Here is a 19,590-nt window from a genome sequence, read left to right as displayed (position 1 = left end):
CACCGGACATCCAGCAGGCAGGCATGCATGCAGGCAGGCAGGCAGGCAAACATACAGTGCTTTCACTAATATAGTATAAGATACATATATTACCAGCCTATTAGGAGAGCTTGACATTTTGTAGGTTCACGTTTTAACGCATTCACTGCCAGAAGGACCAGCAACACAGCACAGTGATGGGCTTCTGATACCCTTGCTGTTATTGTTTATTTATATGGTGCTGACATATTTTGCAGCGCAGAACAAGAACACACCATAAAAGCCATACAACTGCCAGCATAATTTGCTCCGAGAAGCTTACAATCTAAAAGGAATGGGGGAGTGATGACACAAGGATGGGTGGCGGGTATAAGGCTTCTCAGGGGGGTGCTGGGTAGGCCTCATTATATGGGTGGGTTTTGAGGGAACATTTGAAAGTGTTATTGGTGGGGGAGAGCCTGATGGTGCGGGGTAAGGAGTGCCACAGTTGGGGATGTGTTGGAGGTGGGAAGGAGAGCAGGTAATGAGGGAGGAGAGCAGTAGCTCATGACCTTGCGGAATGGTTGGTGAGGTAGACGAGCGTAGCCGCGGCAGCATTTAGGATGGATTGGGGGCGTGGGGGGAAGGGCTGGCTCGGGGCAGGTTACAGCAGTCCAGTCGGACTTTCAGAAGTGTTTGTGTTAGAATGTTGGTGGGTTGTGTGGTCAGGAAAAGGGTTAATGTTAGTCATTTTGAAACAATGTGGAAGCAGCAGGAATGTGAGGTTTTGGATGTGTGCTATAAAGGAGAGGGGGGGATGGGATAGAAAGTCAGGTATAGGGTTAGAATTAGAGAAGGAAAAAGGAGGAGATCTGTTTTGGACATCCAGCAGAAAGACAATTAGTGAGTTTGGAGAGAGTGCAGGAGAAGGCAGGAAGAGGTGATAGTGATCCTCGCCTTGTTAATGCGGCCCAACTAACCCTGAAGGTCACAGGTAGACCCTTTATCAGACAGAGGTCGCCCGCATCCCACCCCCCCTCCCACCCCCTTGATGGCTGCCCTGTGTAAACTAGGCAACTGTAATGGTTTGCTCAGGGAAGTGGTGTTTAGAGAAAACAGAAGAGGTCCTAGAACAGAGCCCCGAGGAAGAGCAGAGCCCCGAGGAAGAGCAGAGCCCCGAGGAAGAGCAGAGCCCCGAGGAAGAGCCCCGAGGAAGCACAGAGCCCCGAGGAAGAGCAGAGCCCCGAGGAAGAGCAGAGCCCCGAGGAAGAGCAGAGCCCCGAGGAAGAGCAGAGCCCCGAGGAAGAACAGAGCCCCGAGGAAGAGCAGAGCCCCGAGGAAGAGCAGAGCCCCGAGGAAGAGCAGAGCCGCGAGGAAGAGCAGAGCCCCGAGGAAGAGCAGAGCCCCGAGGAAGAGCAGAGCCCCGAGGAAGAGCAGAGCCCCGAGGAAGAGCAGAGCCCCGAGGAAGAGCAGAGCCCCGAGGAAGAGCAGAGCCCCGAGGAAGAGCAGAGCCCCGAGGAAGAGCAGAGCCCAGAGGAAGAGCAGAGCCCCGAGGAAGAGCAGAGCCCAGAGGAAGAGCAGAGCCCCGAGGAAGAGCAGAGCCCCGAGGAAGCACAGAGCCCCGAGGAAGAGCAGAGCCCCGAGGAAGAGCAGAGCCCCGAGGAAGAACAGAGCCCCGAGGAAGAGCAGAGCCCAGAGGAAGAGCAGAGCCCCGAGGAAGAGCTGAGCCCAAAGGAAGAGCAGAGCCCCGAGGAAGAGCAGAGCCCCGAGGAAGAGCAGAGCCCCGAGGAAGAACAGAGCCCCGAGGAAGAGCAGAGCCGCGAGGAAGAGCAGAGCCCAGAGGAAGAGCAGAGCCCCGAGGAAGAGCAGAGCTCCGAGGAAGAGCAGAGCCCCGAGGAAGAACAGAGCCCCGAGGAAGAGCAGAGCTCCGAGGAAGAGCAGAGCCGCGAGGAAGAGCAGAGCCGCGAGGAAGAGCAGAGCCCCGAGGAAGAGCAGAGCCCCGAGGAAGCGCAGAGCCCCGAGGAAGAGCAGAGCCCCGAGGAAGAGCAGAGCCCCGAGGAAGAGCAGAGCCCCGAGGAAGAGCAGAGCCCCGAGGAAGAGCAGAGCTCCGAGGAAGAGCAGAGCCCCGAGGAAGAGCAGAGCCGCGAGGAAGAGCAGAGCCCCGAGGAAGAGCAGAGCCCCGAGGAAGAGCAGAGCCGCGAGGAAGAGCAGAGCCCCGAGGAAGAGCAGAGCCCCGAGGAAGAGCAGAGCCCCGAGGAAGAGCAGAGCCGCGAGGAAGAGCAGAGCCCCGAGGAAGAGCAGAGCCCAGAGGAAGAGCAGAGCCCCGAGGAAGAGCAGAGCCCCGAGGAAGAGCAGAGCCCCGAGGAAGAGCAGAGCCCCGAGGAAGAGCAGAGCCCCGAGGAAGAGCAGAGCCCCGAGGAAGAGCAGAGCCGCGAGGAAGAGCAGAGCCCCGAGGAAGAGCAGAGCCCCGAGGAAGAGCAGAGCCTCGAGGAAGAGCAGAGCCCCGAGGAAGAGCAGAGCCCCGAGGAAGAGCAGAGCCCCGAGGAAGAGCAGAGCCCCGAGGAAGAGCAGAGCCCCGAGGAAGAGCAGAGCCCCGAGGAAGAGCAGAGCCCCGAGGAAGCGCAGAGCCCCGAGGAAGAGCAGAGCCCCGAGGAAGAGCAGAGCCCCGAGGAAGAGCAGAGCCCCGAGGAAGAACAGATCCCCGAGGAAGCGCAGAGCCCCGAGGAAGAGCAGAGCCCCGAGGAAGAGCAGAGCCCCGAGGAAGAGCAGAGCCCCGAGGAAGAGCAGAGCCCCGAGAAAGAACAGAGCCCCGAGGAAGAGCAGAGCCCCGAGGAAGAGCAGAGCATGAGCAAGAGCAGAGCCCCGAGGAAGAGCAGAGCCCCGAGGAAGCACAGAGCCCCGAGGAAGAGAAGAGACCCGAGGAAGAGCAGAGCCCCGAGGAAGAGCAGAGCCCCGAGGAAGCGCAGAGCCCCGAGGAAGAACAGAGCCCCGAGGAAGAGCAGAGCCCCGAGGAAGCGCAGAGCCCCGAGGAAGAGCAGAGCCCCGAGGAAGAGCAGAGCCCCGAGGAAGAGCAGAGCCCCGAGGAAGAGCAGAGCCCCGAGGAAGAGCAGAGCCCCGAGGAAGAGCAGAGCCCCGAGGAACACAGGAGAGAACAATATCACAAAGGACAATGGAATGCGCACTATGGACTCGGAGAGGGCGGTCGACAGTATCGAAGGCGGCAGAGATTAGTATTGGGAAACGGTAATTTTGCCTTGATGAGATCATTGGCAACGTTTGTTAGGACAGTCTCTGGAGTGGCGGAATCCCGATGTAAGTGCATCAATAAGGGAGCGAGAGCAAAGAAAGTGCATCGTGCGGCTATAAACAAGGTGTTCAAGTCGTTTGGAAACAAATGGGAGAGGGGAGATTAGGCCAATTTGAGGTTGGTTGGGAGACGGCTGCTGGGGCGTGTCAGAGGCATGCTTACAAGGTGAAGGAAATGAACCAGTGCTGAGAAGCTGGTTTAATAGGAAGGATCGCGGTGGAGAAGGAACGAAGGTGTGAAAGGGTAGGGTCGAGGGGACAGGTTTCACAAACTCACTCATGCACTAACACACACAGGCATTCCTTTAATACACTAATACAAATGAACATATTGATACACACAGACATTGATACATAGTCTACTCTAAACACAGACCCTGATATACACAATGATATACACCGATTTGCACTTGCACATACACAGACCCACACATGCTTATATAGATATACTGTTACACAGTATATACTGCCGATATGGTAAACGTGCTTTTTCAGTTGCGTAGCTGCTATGCCCCTGCGTGTATGTAAATATATATACATATATATATATATATATATATATATATGAAAACACAGAAAAAGAAACCTCTAAAAAGCACTCAGACAAATTAATGCAAAATTATGATAGTAATTTATTAAATAATTTTTTGATTTAATAAATTACTATCATTATTTTGCATTAATTTGTCTGAGTGCTTTTTAGAGGTTTCTTTTTCTGTGTTTTCATATTTACTTTATTCCTCTAGCACCGCCTTGCAGTCAATTCTTTTCTGTGATTTCTTTTCAGTAATTTTTCTGGTTAAGATAGGTTTTGATTATGCATTTATCTGTTGATTGTTGATGCGGTATTCATTTTTTGTGTATGTTATATATATATATATATATATATATATATATATATATATGTGTATATGTGCGTGTGTATATGTGTGTGTGTGTGTGTGTTTGTGTATGTATACATATATATCTTTATAGAAAGAGAGTCAGTAGAACATTGGAGAGTCAATAGAACTTTTGCAATGAGATTTTGCAACACTGTGGGAACACAGTTAATTCCATTCTATATTAACACAAAGGGCAGGGGGCTTTGTGTTTGCAAACACATGTTCTGATAAGAGGATAGCATTTGTAGCTGTCTAAAGAACAGCTAATATAGGTTAACCCTGAGGCTGCCTGCAGCGCAACGCCTGTTTGATAAGAGCTGGTGTGAGACTGTGCAGTGTCACTTATTAAGGGCGAGTCGCACTTATTGCCAGACAGTCTCACTCATCTGGAGACGGTCTCGCTTATTGTCAGGCAGTCTTCCTCATCTGCAGATTGTCTCAATAACTGGAAGGCCCTCTCAACTCATTTTGAGAATGTCTCATTTGGCAGGAGTGGGTCTCGCTCATTGGAAGCCAGTCTCGCTTTGTCATGGAGATGTCTCACTTTTTAGGACTGGGTCTCGCTCACCTGGAAACAGTCTCGCTCCTTCAGAGAGTGTCACATTTATTAGAAGTCAGTCTTACGCATTTGAAAGAAACAAAAGAAGCATTTTGATTCTGTTACTAAATTTAAATGCTATGCAACCATTATAAAATTCCTTACAAAAGCGCAAACTTCTCTAAGTTCACTTTGGTCTTATGTAGAATCTTTACAGGGCTTAATATCCTTCAGCAGTAGCAGGGTTAAAAGTCTTGGTCTTAACGAGGGGTCATTTTTCCGAAGGACCACATGGACATTGTTAAATGAGTTTTCCCAGAAACGAGGAGTTGCTGTCACTTTTCACTGCTCCCGAGTGGGCCAAAGGCCGCTGGATTTCGATCAGCGGTTAGGCTGTGTCCCTGCCAATATTATGTCCAGTAATAACTCTGCGGTCACTGCTCCCGCAGCCCCATTACTAACCCTGAGTGCTAGTCACAATACCAAGCAGGTCATGGGTAATCAGCAGGGCATATACAGACAAAGCAAAGCATATATAGCGGAGATACTCCCACGTTACATGCACACAAATATATGTCATATTTCCATTTGCTATATATATATGTTTGTTTGTGGGATACTTCCTTCCTTTTGTATACACGCACACACCTTACTGTAATAGTCCAGAGACTGCCTGGGCGCGCTGAAGAAAGTTGGCATATAGAGGAATGTGACATGCCCTCCCAGGTTTTTATTAGCTGACATACTGTATTGTAGTTTATTTGTGTATGATAAACGTCCCGGTTCACAACAAGATGCGGCCAAAACTTGGATGACAAACATATATAGACACAAATATTTTCTGCCACCTTTTTTTTATTTAAAGCTGAATTATTTATAGGACTGTAGTTTAGATATAAATGATTATTTATTTGATTAGGGGGGCGACATATTTTTCCCCCCACAAAGAAGACCACTGTCTGTAACACACAGATACACACACACATACACCTTTATTATAGCAGTGCATCTATGAATACAGCTAGCAATAGATGCACGCACGCACGCACACACACACTGATCTCCGCTATGTAAGAGTGTGTTTACACAAGCTCGTATCAGTTTGGACGCTAGGAAAAGCTGACTAGGCATGAAACATCCAGGTTGGGAATAAAACAGAAGGTACATGAGGTTCTGACCCAACGCACACTCCGTGGGACTGAGATGAGCAAGGTCAGAGATGCACGTGTAATGACGAGTGCATAAAGTGATCTGCATACAATGCAAAGGCTGCTGGGATTATCCACTGCCGCAGTGCAATGCTAAATAATCACCCACATTTGTAATTCATTTCCCCCACAAAATAAACGCAGACATTTGCCTAAGGAAGCCAATGGAATTCTTTCCCTCCAAAGACCAAAGTGTACTAATGGCAGCGACATGTTTAAAGCGTTACATCTGAGTGATTGATGCCTTTATTTTAATTCAAATCTGACACAGTATTTTTTTTATTGACAAAAAATATTTTAAACCTGTACGAGAAATCATCTCTAAAATGTAAAAATAAAAATGCGGATTTGAATGGAGGGTAACGATACAAACAGAAATACATATCTACTAAAGGAAATACAGATGTAGACGACGTTATTGCGCCCGTTAGCGCCATGCATAGTTACATAGTAGATGAGGTTGAAAAAAAGATGTACGTCCATCAACTTCAACCTATGCTAAATTTAGACAACAGATACTTTATCCTATATCTATACTTACTTATTGATCCAGAGGAAGGCAAACAAAAAACCCCAGAGTCATATCATCCAATGATATCTCATAAGGGGAAAAATAAATTCCTTCCTGACTCCAAGAATTGTCAATCAGATTACTCCCTGGATCAACATCCTTCCCATGTTTACTTATTTGGTATATCCCTGTATACCTTTCCCATCTAAAAAGATGTCCAGCCTTTTTTTGAACAAATCTATTGTATCTGTCATCACAGTCTCCATGGGTAATGAATTCCACATTGTAACTGCCCTTACTGTAAAGAACCCTTTCCTTTGTTGCTGGTGAAATCTCCTTTCCTCCAATCTTAAGGGATGGCCCCGAGTCCTTTGTACTGCCCGTGGGATGAATAGTTCTTTTGAAAGCTCCTTGTACTGTCCCCGAATATATTTGTATATAGTTATCATATCCCATCTTAGATGCCTCTTTTCTAATGTAAATAAATCTAATTTAGCTAGCCTCTCCTCATAAGTTAGAATGTCCATCAACTTTATTCATTTGGTGTCTCTTCTCTGCAATCTCTCTAGTTCCATAATGTCTTTTCTTAGGATTGGTGCCCAAAATTGTACTCCATATTCAAGGTGTGGTCTTACTAATGCTTTGTAAAGGGGCATAATTATGTCTACTTCCCTTCCGTCCATTGCCTGTTTAATGCAAGATAAGATCTTGTTTGCCTTTGCAGCTACTGCATGACTTTGGGCACTATTGCTAAGCCTGCTGTCTACAAGCACTCCTAAATCCTTCTCCATCAAGGATTCCCCCAATTTATCCCCATTTAATTTGTAAGTCACCTGCTATAGAAATCAAAGGATGCTTTAAAACTCATTAAAAATGGCATTAAGATGTGAAAAAAACAGTTACTGTTAACTAATACTACAGAACTAAAAAAAAAACCATATACGATTTCACATGTTTTGCTGCTTTAAGACCAAAATGTTTATTTCATCTTAATTCATAAAAAAAGGTTTAAATAATATTGAAAAAAAAAATTAAATGTTAATATAAAACTTTTTACCAGTGAGACTCCGTGGCAGTGTATGATAAAATCAGTGAAATGGACTTCAAATCAGTAGGAGTTTGACATGTCTGCTTTTGTTCTGGGACAATAATAATAATGATAATAATATCTCATTGTTATATGGCTCTGACAGTGTACGCTGCACTGTACTCAGAATCCAGTGACACTTAGCAGCAGCAGCAGCAGCAGCGCTGGATTGGTGCTATCACACTTTATAGAATAAGGCCCAATGAGTCCCTGACTAAATTCTAATTTTGGTGACCCTGGGATTTCAATGTAGATCACCCACCTGAAACACAGTGACATTAGCACTGAGTATGCCTGGTGTTGTCCTGGACACACCCTCTCATGCATCATTCCTGCAGATGCACTCCCATGTACACAAGCCACAGATCCATAGCAACTCCCCTCCCTGCTGTAAACAGACTCTGCTTCACTGCTGGGATCCCCATCTCCTCTCTCCCCACAGCGGAGATCCTCGCTCTCTCTCACACTCATGGACGCTCCAGAAGAGAGCGACAATGCCAGCGCTCTAAGGGAACACATCAGGCGGCTCAGTAACGAAAATGTGAGTATATCACGTGGTCGCCAAACGGTTTATGTTTGACCTGTTTTATATGTAGTGTGCCTATTAAAGCCAGATATATACCCTATGTCCGCCCGTGTGTGAGAGCCTGCCTCCCGCGCGGAACCTGCCTCCCGCGCGGAACCCGTCTCCCGCGCGGAACCCGTCTCCCGCGCGGAACCTGCAGCTCATTACAGCGGCACACAGATCGATGACTGATAAGATAAAGGATCCGTGCTATAGGAAGGTTATCAGCACTTCTATTTTATGTATGTATATTTAAAAAGTTACGGTGGGTAAAAAAGTAACACAAAGTCCCCCTAATGCACCAGAAGTGGCATTTCTATAGGCTGCACGGTGGAGGGTTTTGTCTCTTTTTTACCCACCATCACTTTTTTTAATGTCTGGTTAACCCCACGTACCAGCTTCTCGTTACATAGCAAACGACCAGCCTCACACCGGGGACACCCAAAAAGGTTGAAACAGCTGTCTGTGGGTAGGGTTACGGGCTCTGCACTTCTGTAACCTAGGCTGTGCTGGAAAGCTGTGTAATGCGGCAGGCAGAAGCTTATCGGGGGGTCCATGTTAAAATGGATAAGAAGTAAAGAGTGACTCACTGTGACTGCTCATTGGCATGTTATTACCCAGAATCCCTGGCTGCAGTGGAAGCGCTCTTTGTTAAGGCTAAGGCCCCGCTCCCTCCGTCAGCGCGCCCGCACTGCAGACAGGCGGGGCGCTGACAGACACAGACCGCGATATGCGGTCTGTAGGGAGCCGGGAGCCGGAGCGGGGGCGGGAGGGGGGCGGGATCTGATCGTGGTGCCAACAAAACCCCCCCACACATATACACACACATACATACACACACACATACATACACACTCACACACTTTAACCCGCAGCTCCTTCCCTGCTCCCCGCCCAAGGCGTCTCCCATCTAGCTCCTTCCCTCCCCTCCTCCCCATTGGCTGACTCGCGTACCACGTGACCCGTCAGCGCCGAAAATCACTAGATTCTTGCCGCATCGGCCAGCTGACGCGTCACAGTACGTAGTCAGCCCTGCCGGAAGGAGGCAGCGGGGGCAGGGACCATTCGGCAAGGGTCTGGTGGTTCGCGGCCGCAGCGGGTTCGCAGCCTTAGCGATAATGGGGAGAGACAGGGTGCAGACCACAAGTGGTATTTTTATTTCATGCAGGTATATACAACCTGAGGAAGGGAGATCCCCAAAACGTTGTGCGTTTGCAACCTGCAAATAAAGCACTTTATTACATTATAATGTCTGGTGTCAGACTTTATTACAACAGTGCGGCAAGAAGGTATCCAGTTTCAAGTATCCCATATTAACAGAGGAACTAAAGCAGGGCTGGGTAACTCCAGTCCTCAAGGCCCACCAGCAAGTCAGGTTTTCAGGATATCCCTGCTTCAGCACAGGTGTTTCAATCAGTCCCTACTTCAGCACAGTTGTTAAACGTAGCAGTGTCAGATACTGTAGGATTTGTAATCCGCTTAACCGCTTCGCTGACAGAAAAATGAGTTGCTGGACCCTGTAGAAGAGAAGGGGTTAATGGTTTGATTTAAACAATCAGAAAAGCTGCTGGACTTTGAAATCATTATTTGATTAACCTGCAAATGTTTCTCAACATCTTTGAATTTAGGGCGTGTTTCCCCCTCTCCCCCCCCCCCCCTTAGTCTACCCCATTTCCTTCTTCCGCCGACAGGTAGGGTGCGTCAATTTCATGACATTATTTTTGGGGTGGAGCAGGGAACATTGACAATTAGTCCCGTCCAGCGGTACACGGGAGGGACAGTGCAGGTCACACAGCAAGGGGTCTCCAAGGGGTTCGCCCCCAAAAAGATGTAATGGCGGCTCCCAGGCAATATACTGGGTTCCTGAGCCTGTGGGGTCTGCACACTCAGTGAGGCCCCAAACCTCACTTTAGGGTGGTATAGCTGTCTATTACAGCAGGAGCGTCCAAAGTCGCTTCCCACAATGCTTTGCACGTTAGATGCAGGAAAAGTATCGATCTATTCTAGGGAGAAATCTGATTGCCAATATTGGGGTCAGAAAAGCATTATTTCTCTTATCAGACATTTGCAATTCACCGGTTTTTGTTTACTTCCTCGGGAACAATGTAACTATAAATATAGAGCGAGTATCTTGCACAGGGAGAATTTATCAATAGTTGAACTCGAAGCTCTTTTTTCAACCTAGACTACAACGTCACGATATGTGTCTGATTTGGTTTAATAAACACACAGATACCCAGCAAGCTCTAACCCCCAGAATTACCAAGTATAGAATCGTTTGGCTAACACAGCCAGTTATAATTGACGCGCACGCGCGTGCACTATATTACACGCCTTATACAGCAGGGGTCAGTGTACTCGGCACTAGTTTATGTTGCAGCATGCTTATTCTATGTGGATAGAATTGGAGGGAGCGTGGGCACAGCCTCACTCTGCTGTTCCTCCCCTCCCAGGTACAGCTGCAGGATCGGAATGAGAGGCTATACGCCAAGCTGGGGGAGTTGCAGGAGAAGATGGGGAAGCTGGCAGGGTCCAAGACCGACCTATCTTCTAGACTGGTGTTCAGCGAGGAAGAGAAGCTGAAGGTAAGGGCGCATTTGTATCATCTCCACAGCCTGCGCTCTTACACTGCTCCTCCTCACACCATCTCCACAGCCTGCGCTCTTACACTGCTCCTCCTCACACCATCTCCACAGCCTGCGCTCTTACACTGCTCCTCCTCACACCATCTCCACAGCCTGCGCTCTTACACTGCTCCTCACACCATCTCCACAGCCTGCGCTCTTACACTGCTCCTCACACCATCTCCACAGCCTGCGCTCTTACACTGCTCCTCACACCATCTCCACAGCCTGCGCTCTTACACTGCTCCTCACACCATCTCCACAGCCTGCGCTCTTACACTGCTCCTCCTCACACCATCTCCACAGCCTGCGCTCTTACACTGCTCCTCACACCATCTCCACAGCCTGCGCTCTTACACTGCTCCTCACACCATCTCCACAGCCTGTGCTCTTACACTGCTCCTCACACCATCTCCACAGCCTGCGCTCTTACACTGCTCCTCACACCATCTCCACAGCCTGCGCTCTTATACTGCTCCTCCTCACACCATCTCCACAGCCTGCGCTCTTACACTGCTCCTCCTCACACCATCTCCACAGCCTGCGCTCTTTCACTGCTCCTCCTCACACCATCTGCGCAGCCTGCGCTCTTACACTGCTCCTTCTCACACCATCTCCACAGCCTGCGCTCTTACACTGCTCCTCACACCATCTCCACAGCCTGCGCTCTTTCACTGCTCCTCCTCACACCATCTCCACAGCCTGCGCTCTTACACTGCTCCTCCTCACATCATCTCCACAGCCTGCGCTCTTACACTGCTCCTCCTCACACCATCTCCACAGCCTGCGCTCTTACACTGCTCCTCCTCACACCATCTCCACAGCCTGTGCTCTTACACTGCTCCTCCTCACACCATCTCCCCAGCCTGCGCTCTTACACTGCTCCTCCTCACACCATCTCCACAGCCTGCGCTCTTACACTGCTCCTCACACCATCTCCACAGCCTGCGCTCTTACACTGCTCCTCACACCATCTCCCCAGCCTGCGCTCTTACACTGCTCCTCACACCATCTCCACAGCCTGCGCTCTTACACTGCTCCTCACACCATCTCCACAGCCTGCGCTCTTACACTGCTCCTGCTCACACCATCTCCACAGCCTGCGCTCTTACACTGCTCCTCACACCATCTCCACAGCCTGCGCTCTTACACTGCTCCTCACACCATCTCCACAGCCTGCGCTCTTACACTGCTCCTCCTCACACCATCTCCACAGCCTGCGCTCTTACACTGCTCCTCCTCACACCATCTCCACAGCCTGCGCTCTTACACTGCTCCTCACACCATCTCCCCAGCCTGCGCTCTTACACTGCTCCTCACACCATCTCCACAGCCTGCGCTCTTACACTGCTCCTCACACCATCTCCACAGCCTGCGCTCTTACACTGCTCCTCACACCATCTCCACAGCCTGCGCTCTTACACTGCTCCTCACACCATCTCCACAGCCTGCACTCTTACACTGCTCCTCACACCATCTCCACAGCCTGCGCTCTTACACTGCTCCTCACACCATCTCCACAGCCTGCGCTCTTACACTGCTCCTCACACCATCTCCCAGCCTGCGCTCTTACACTGCTCCCCCTCACACCATCTCCACAGCCTGCGCTTTTACACTGCTCCTCACACCATCTCCCAGCCTGCGCTCTTACACTGCTCCCCCTCACACCATCTCCACAGCCTGCGCTCTTACACTGCTCCTCACAACATCTCCACAGCCTGCGCTCTTACACTGCTCCTCACACCATCTCCACAGCCTGCGCTCTTACACTGCTCCTCACACCATCTCCACAGCCTGCGCTCATACACTGCTCCTCACACCATCTCCACAGCCTGCGCTCTTACACTGCTCCTCCTCACACCATCTCCACAGCCTGCGCTCTTACACTGCTCCCCCTCACACCATCTCCACAGCCTGCGCTCTTACACTGCTCCTCCTCACACCATCTCCACAGCCTGCGCTCTTACACTGCTCCTCCTTACACCATCTCCACAGCCTGCGCTCTTACACTGCTCCTCACACCATCTCCACAGCCTGCGCTCTTACACTGCTCCTCACTCCATCTGCGCAGCCTGCGCTCTTATACTGCTCCTCCTCACGCCATCTCCACAGCCTGCGCTCTTACACTGCTCCTCACACCATCTCCACAGCCTGCGCTCTTACACTGCTCCTCACACCATCTCCACAGCCTGCGCTCATACACTGCTCCTCACACCATCTCCACAGCCTGCGCTCTTACACTGCTCCTCACACCATCTCCCCAGCCTGCGCTCTTACACTGCTCCTCACACCATCTCCCCAGCCTGCGCTCTTACACTGCTCCTCACACCATCTCCACAGCCTGCGCTCATACACTGCTCCTCACACCATCTCCACAGCCTGCGCTCTTACACTGCTCCTCACACCATCTCCACAGCCTGCGCTCTTATACTGCTCCTCCTCACGCCATCTCCACAGCCTGCGCTCTTACACTGCTCCTCACACCATCTCCACAGCCTGCGCTCTTACACTGCTCCTCACACCATCTCCACAGCCTGCGCTCATACACTGCTCCTCACACCATCTCCACAGCCTGCGCTCTTACACTGCTCCTCACACCATCTCCCCAGCCTGCGCTCTTACACTGCTCCTCACACCATCTCCCCAGCCTGCGCTCTTACACTGCTCCTCACACCATCTCCACAGCCTGCGCTCTTACACTGCTCCTCACACCATCTCCCAGCCTGCGCTCTTACACTGCTCCTCACACCATCTCCACAGCCTGCGCTCTTACACTGCTCCTCCTCACACCATCCCCACAGCCTGCGCTCTTACACTGCTCCTCCTCACCATCTCCACAGCCTGCGCTCTTACACTGCTCCTCACACCATCTCCACAGCCTGCGCTCTTACACTGCTCCTCACACCATCTCCACAGCCTGCGCTCTTACACTGCTCCACACACCATCTCCACAGCCTGCGCTCTTACACTGCTCCTCACACCATCTCCCCAGCCTGCGCTCTTAAACTGCTCCTCACACCATCTCCACTGCCTGCGCTCTTACACTGCTCCTCACACCATCTCCACAGCCTGCGCTCTTACACTGCTCCTCACACCATCTCTACAGCCCGCGCTCTTACACTGCTCCTCACACCATCTCCACAGCCTGCGCTCATACACTGCTCTTCACACCATCTCTACAGCCCGCGCTCTTACACTGCTCCTCATACCATCTCCACAGCCTGCGCTCTTACACTGCTCCCCACACCATCTCCACAGCCTGCGCTCTTACACTGCTCCTCACACCATCTCCACAGCCTGCGCTCTTACACTGCTCCCCCTCACACCATCTCCACAGCCTGCGCTCTTACACCGCTCCTCACACCATCTCCACTGCCTGCGCTCTTACACTGCTCCTCACACCATCTCCACAGCCTGCGCTCTTACACTGCTCCTCACACCATCTCCCCAGCCTGCGCTCTTACACTGCTCCCCCTCACACCATCTCCACAGCCTGTGCTCTTACACTGCTCCTCCTCACACCATCTCCACAGCCTGCGCTCTTACACTGCTCCTCACACCATCTCCACAGCCTGCGCTCTTACACTGCTCCTCACACCATCTCCCAGCCTGCGCTCTTACACTGCTCCTCACACCATCTCCACAGCCTGCGCTCTTACACTGCTCCTCACACCATCTCCACAGCCTGCGCTCTTACACTGCTCCTCACACCATCTCCACAGCCTGCGCTCTTACACTGCTCCTCACACCATCTCCACAGCCTGCGCTCTTACACCGCTCCTCACACCATCTCCCCAGCCTGCGCTCTTACACTGCTCCTCCTCACACCATCTCCACAGCCTGCGCTCTTAGACTGCTCCTCACACCATCTCCACAGCCTGCGCTCTTACACTGCTCCTCACACCATCTCCACAGCCTGCGCTCTTACACTGCTCCTCACACCATCTCCACAGCCTGCGCTCTTACACTGCTCCTCACACCATCTCCCAGCCTGCGCTCTTACACTGCTCCTCACACCATCTCCCCAGCCTACGCTCTTACACTGCTCCTCACACCATCTCCACAGCCTGCGCTCTTACACTGCTCCTCACACCATCTCCACAGCCTGCGCTCTTACACTGCTCCTCACACAATCTCCCAGCCTGCGCTCTTACACTGCTCCTCACACCATCTCCCCAGCCTGCGCTCTTACACTGCTCCTCACACCATCTGCACAGCCTGCGCTCTTACACTGCTCCTCACACCATCTCCACAGCCTGCGCTCTTACACTGCTCCCCCTCACACCATCTCCACAGCCTGCGCTCTTACACTGCTCCTCACACCATCTCCACAGCCTGCGCTCTTACACTGCTCCTCACACCATCTCCACAGCCTGCGCTCTTACACTGCTCCTCACACCATCTCCACAGCCTGCGCTCTTACACTGCTCCTCCTCACACCATCTCCACAGCCTGCGCTCTTACACTGCTCCTCACACCATCTCCCAGCCTGTGCTCTTACACTGCTCCTCCTCACACCATCTCCACAGCCTGCGCTCTTACACTGCTCCTCACACCATCTCCACAGCCTGCGCTCTTACACTGCTCCTCACACCATCTCCACAGCCTGTGCTCTTACACTGCTCCTCACACCATCTCCACAGCCTGCGCTCTTACACTGCTCCTCACACCATCTCCCAGCCTGCGCTCTTACACTGCTCCTCCTCACACCATCTCCACAGCCTGCGCTCTTACACTGCTCCTCACACCATCTCCACAGCCTGCGCTCTTACACTGCTCCTCACACCATCTCCACAGCCTGCGCTCTTACACTGCTCCTCACACCATCTCCACAGCCTGCGCTCTTACACATTTATTCCCCAACAGATCTCTAAAGAGCTGATTGAGCTTCAGATTGAGACAAACAAGATCAGAGAGCACTACGAGGCTGAGACTTTTGAACTCAAGAACACGGTATGTGAGGAGCACTACGGGAGTTGGGTAACCTCCTCATACTCAATGTGGGGAGAGATGCTGTGGGCACAGACTGAGAGACAGATCTGTATGTGCTTGGCGTGTTGATTAGTACAGGAGTAACATAAGGTCAGCAGAAGTTACTGCAGGGCTGGATTTAGATTTAGTGACAGAGCTATTGGTAGCATTTAGAAAATGGTTCTGGGTAATGCCATGGAAATGAGCACAATAGGTGTGGTTGGCAACCAGACATGTTTTTAGTCTTTACTTTATCTTGTACAGCTGAGGATTTGTGTCCCTTTTTACTTAACGTAACCCCATTGTGTCTGCTTTGCAATCACTATCAACTTCTCAAAGCAGAATCAGTGGTCAAGCTCAAACTGATGAGTCCAAAGTCTTCAACAGCTCTCTCTGAGCAGGTGCCCTGAATCTGTACTGTCCTGTCCATGGCATAGTGTACCTACTGGGTTATGCAGTTAGCATAAGGGGAATCCATATAAAAACAGATAGGAAGCTAAAAGGAACATGCCTGCTGTGCTCATTGGCATGTCACTATCCTCATTCTCTCCCGTTTTGACTATTGTAACCTTCGACTGTCTGACATTCCTGCCTCTCACCTGTCCCCCTTACAATCTATCCTAAACGCTGCCAGAATCACTCTACTCTTTCCTAAATCGGTCTCAGCGTCTCCCCTGCTGAAATCCCTCTCCTGGCTTCCTATCAAATCCCGTATTACTTGCGAAACTATCCTCCTCTCTTTAAAGGTTATACACTCCCCTGCCCCTCCTTACATCTCACCCTAATATCTCCCCATGCACCTGCCCGACTCTTGCGTTCTACTCGAGGATGTCTTCTCTCTACCCCCTTTTGTATCTTCCTCTCTACATCCGACTGGCACCCTCTCTCTCCACCTTTAAGACATATCTTAAAACACACCTCCTTACCGAAGCTAGGGATATCTCCGTTGGCTATACGTTGACACTATACATCCCCTATACATTTACCTTTGACCCCTTGCAGTCACACTTACCATAACACCCTCCTTCTGTCCCTGTAAGTTCTCCCTAATTACTACTTAGATTGTAAGCTCTTCGGGGCAGGGATCCCACTTCCTATTGTTACTTTTATGTCTGAAGTGCTTCTTCCCACTATGTGTTATATTATTATTATTATGTCCCGTGTGTTACGGGCTGTGTGTATGCATGGCGCTATATAAATAAAGATATACATACATACTGTACATACTACCCAGAATCCTGCAGCTTAACTACTATATAACAGTGGGGTGAATGAAGCAGGTTTGGGGACCTGTGGAAGACACGCAGATTCACTCAGGAGTCCTTATCTTTGCTACACCTTGCACGGTAAAGGGTTGTTGCCACTTTTTTACCCACCGTAAACTAACTGTGTCTGGTTTGCTGCCATCGGGTGGAATATATTTGTATCCACCATTGTGCATCAAATTTAAGGAGCTTTAATTATCAAGGTTAGTAATTTGACATTGCTGCTGAAAGAGAAACATGTCATTCCTTATGTGCAGAATGAAATCAAACCCCACATTGAGATGTACTGTAGGTTTTTTGGTAACCAAATGTTCTGATGTGCAGTTCTGCCTATATCATCATCATCATCATCATCATCATCATCATCATCATCATCATCATCATCATCATCATCATCATCATCATCATCATCATCATCATCATCATCATCATCATCATCATCATCATCATCATCATCATCATCATCATTGTCTGTGCTCTCGCTGCAGATCCTGACTCTGGAGAACCGGCTCATGTCTCTGGAGTTGCACAGGGAGAAGCTGGGCGGAGAACACGAGGCGGTGAAGGAGCGTCTGCGATCCGTGGAGACCAACCGCAAGGAGCTGGCGGACGAATACATTGTGCTGAAGAGCAACTACCTGGCACTGAGCAAGGAGCACGAGAGAGAGGTGAGGCCGGCGCCCGGCACATTGTGGGTTTCAACTTTTCTACGCACAGCAGCTGTTGGCGGCAAAATTCGGCTGATGTGGTTGAGCTTAAAGTTTAACTCTGTCTTCAGCTACATCTGCTTGACGTAGTTCATATTCATTTCGTTTTTCGGTCTGCTTGTGCATTTTTCTGGCCTCCCTCTCTATCTCATCTGTTCCTCTGGCCTCTCTCTCTCTCTCTCCCATCTGCCCTCTCTCTCTCTCTCTCTCTCTCTCTCCCATCTGCCCTCTCTCTCTCTCCCCCATCTGCCCTCTCTCTCTCTCCCATCTGCCCTCTCTCTCCCATCTGCCCTCTCTCTCTCTCCAATCTGCCCTCTCTCTCTTCTGTTCCTCTGCCCTCTCTCTCTCTCCTGTTCCTCTGCCCTCTCTCTCTCTCCTGTTCCTCTGCCCTCTCTCTCTCTCCTGTTCCTCTGCCCTCTCTCTCTCCTGTTCCTCTGCCCTCTCTCTCCTGTTCCTCTGCCCTCTCTCTCCTGTTCCTCTGCCCTCTCTCTCTCTCTCTCTCTCTCTCTCACCTGTTCCTCTGCCCTATTTCCCCATCCATCTTCCTGCCTTCCAACCTCATACTTCATCTTCTATCCCTCTCCTTAGTCTTGTTAACCTCCTCCTTTCATCCATATTTCCTCACTCTAGATCTTCTATCACTGCCCCGCATGTCCTTATACACAAAGATCTTACATCTAGAAATTCACCACCCTCCCCATCCCCCTATGTGTCTCTGCCATGTTTCTTGTTTAGTTGAGTCCTTGGTTCACCCATCTAGATATCTCCTGCAGGTTGATAAGAATGACGAGCTGAGCATGGAGCTTCTCAACTTGGCCAACACCAGAAAACATCACGACAGCTTCTCACAGTCACGGGCCCTAGTCAACGAGGCCACGGCAGAGATGGAGAGGGTACGAGCCATGGTCAACCGTCTCTCAGCTCGCAGGCTCAAGGTGAGCTGTGCTAGACATGGCCTCTTGGCTCCAGACTAGACCCTTGATGTGTTAAGTAGCTGTATTGATCCTAAAGAAGAGTAGTTTTGTCTCACGTGGCAATGCCTTTAAATGGATCAACATGAGTTCTTCAATTAAAGCGTGCAGCGCTTCCCAACCCTCACAGGGTCACATGTACAGAGATTTCCAAACCACACAAGTCTTCTTCGCATGTACAGAGTTTGCCAAACCTCACAGGTCTATTCTTCATGTGTACAGAGCTTTCCAAACCACATAGGTCTCATGTCCGTGTATACAGAGCTCTCTGAACCACACGGGGCTCTTTTTCACATGTACAGAACTTTCTGAATCTCACAAGTCTCATCTTCACATGTGCAGAGTATCCCAACCCTCTCTTCTTCATCTGTACAGAACTATGCAAACCTCCTGGGTTTGCTCTTTATGTATAATGAAACCTCTGAGGTCTGGGTGGATCTGTACATTAACTTTTCCTCTACGACGGTCACAGAAAGGGTAACTGGTTTGCCTTGTGGCTGCATTTCTGGGTTTGGTTAGGCAAAGGCAGGCGGCTTATCTCCCCTTCCTCCATCACCTCCACACCCCCTCCCGACAATTTAAAGAATCTTTTTATCCTCTCGCTCTTCTGGTTCTGTTAATGAACAAAGAAGCGCGGAGGGGCCCTGGGACGAGGGCCGGTGAAGAAGATGGGGTTTGCAAGGATTCCCTGGGAGAAAAAATGAGATATTAAGCACTTCTGACCCACTGTGACATAAAGTACACAATGACACACTTGCTGAACCGCTCACGTGATGCGGCCGCCGCTCGGAAAAATGAAATAGTTTGTCGTTTGAAAATTCTTCAGCGCGGTGGCTCTGCCTCGCGTCCGCGCGCTATGTCCGGCCCGTAACAGCTGCTGCACTTTGTTCTAGCAGCGCGCAAAATCGCACGCACTGTCGCGCCTACTATAATCGCAGCCTTGCAAAGATCTTGCACGGCTGGAAAAGTGTTTACAACCTATTGAAATCAAAGGA

The 19,590-nt window shown here is 50.5% G+C and overlaps 1 protein-coding gene across 2 annotated transcripts in view; it reads left to right on the top strand.

Annotated features, from left to right (window-relative positions):
* The window catches only part of CCDC78 (coiled-coil domain containing 78), a 42,626-nt gene that overhangs the window by 735 nt on the left and 22,301 nt on the right, over positions 1-19,590 (top strand). The window contains exons 2-6 of one of the 2 annotated variants that reach the window (XM_075566269.1): positions 7,935-8,033; positions 10,511-10,642; positions 15,548-15,634; positions 17,406-17,585; positions 18,398-18,559. In XM_075566269.1, the coding sequence (XP_075422384.1) occupies positions 7,962-8,033; positions 10,511-10,642; positions 15,548-15,634; positions 17,406-17,585; positions 18,398-18,559 (633 nt within the window). In that variant the 5' untranslated portion in view covers positions 7,935-7,961. Of the gene's footprint in view, positions 1-7,871; positions 8,034-10,510; positions 10,643-15,547; positions 15,635-17,405; positions 17,586-18,397; positions 18,560-19,590 lie in introns of those variants that run through there. The other variant, XM_075566268.1, reaches the window with a different exon arrangement.

This window comes from Ascaphus truei, chromosome 11 (genome assembly GCF_040206685.1).
Source record: "Ascaphus truei isolate aAscTru1 chromosome 11, aAscTru1.hap1, whole genome shotgun sequence".
NCBI lineage: Eukaryota > Metazoa > Chordata > Amphibia > Anura > Ascaphidae > Ascaphus > Ascaphus truei.
This window is presented reverse-complemented; position numbering and strand designations above follow the sequence as displayed.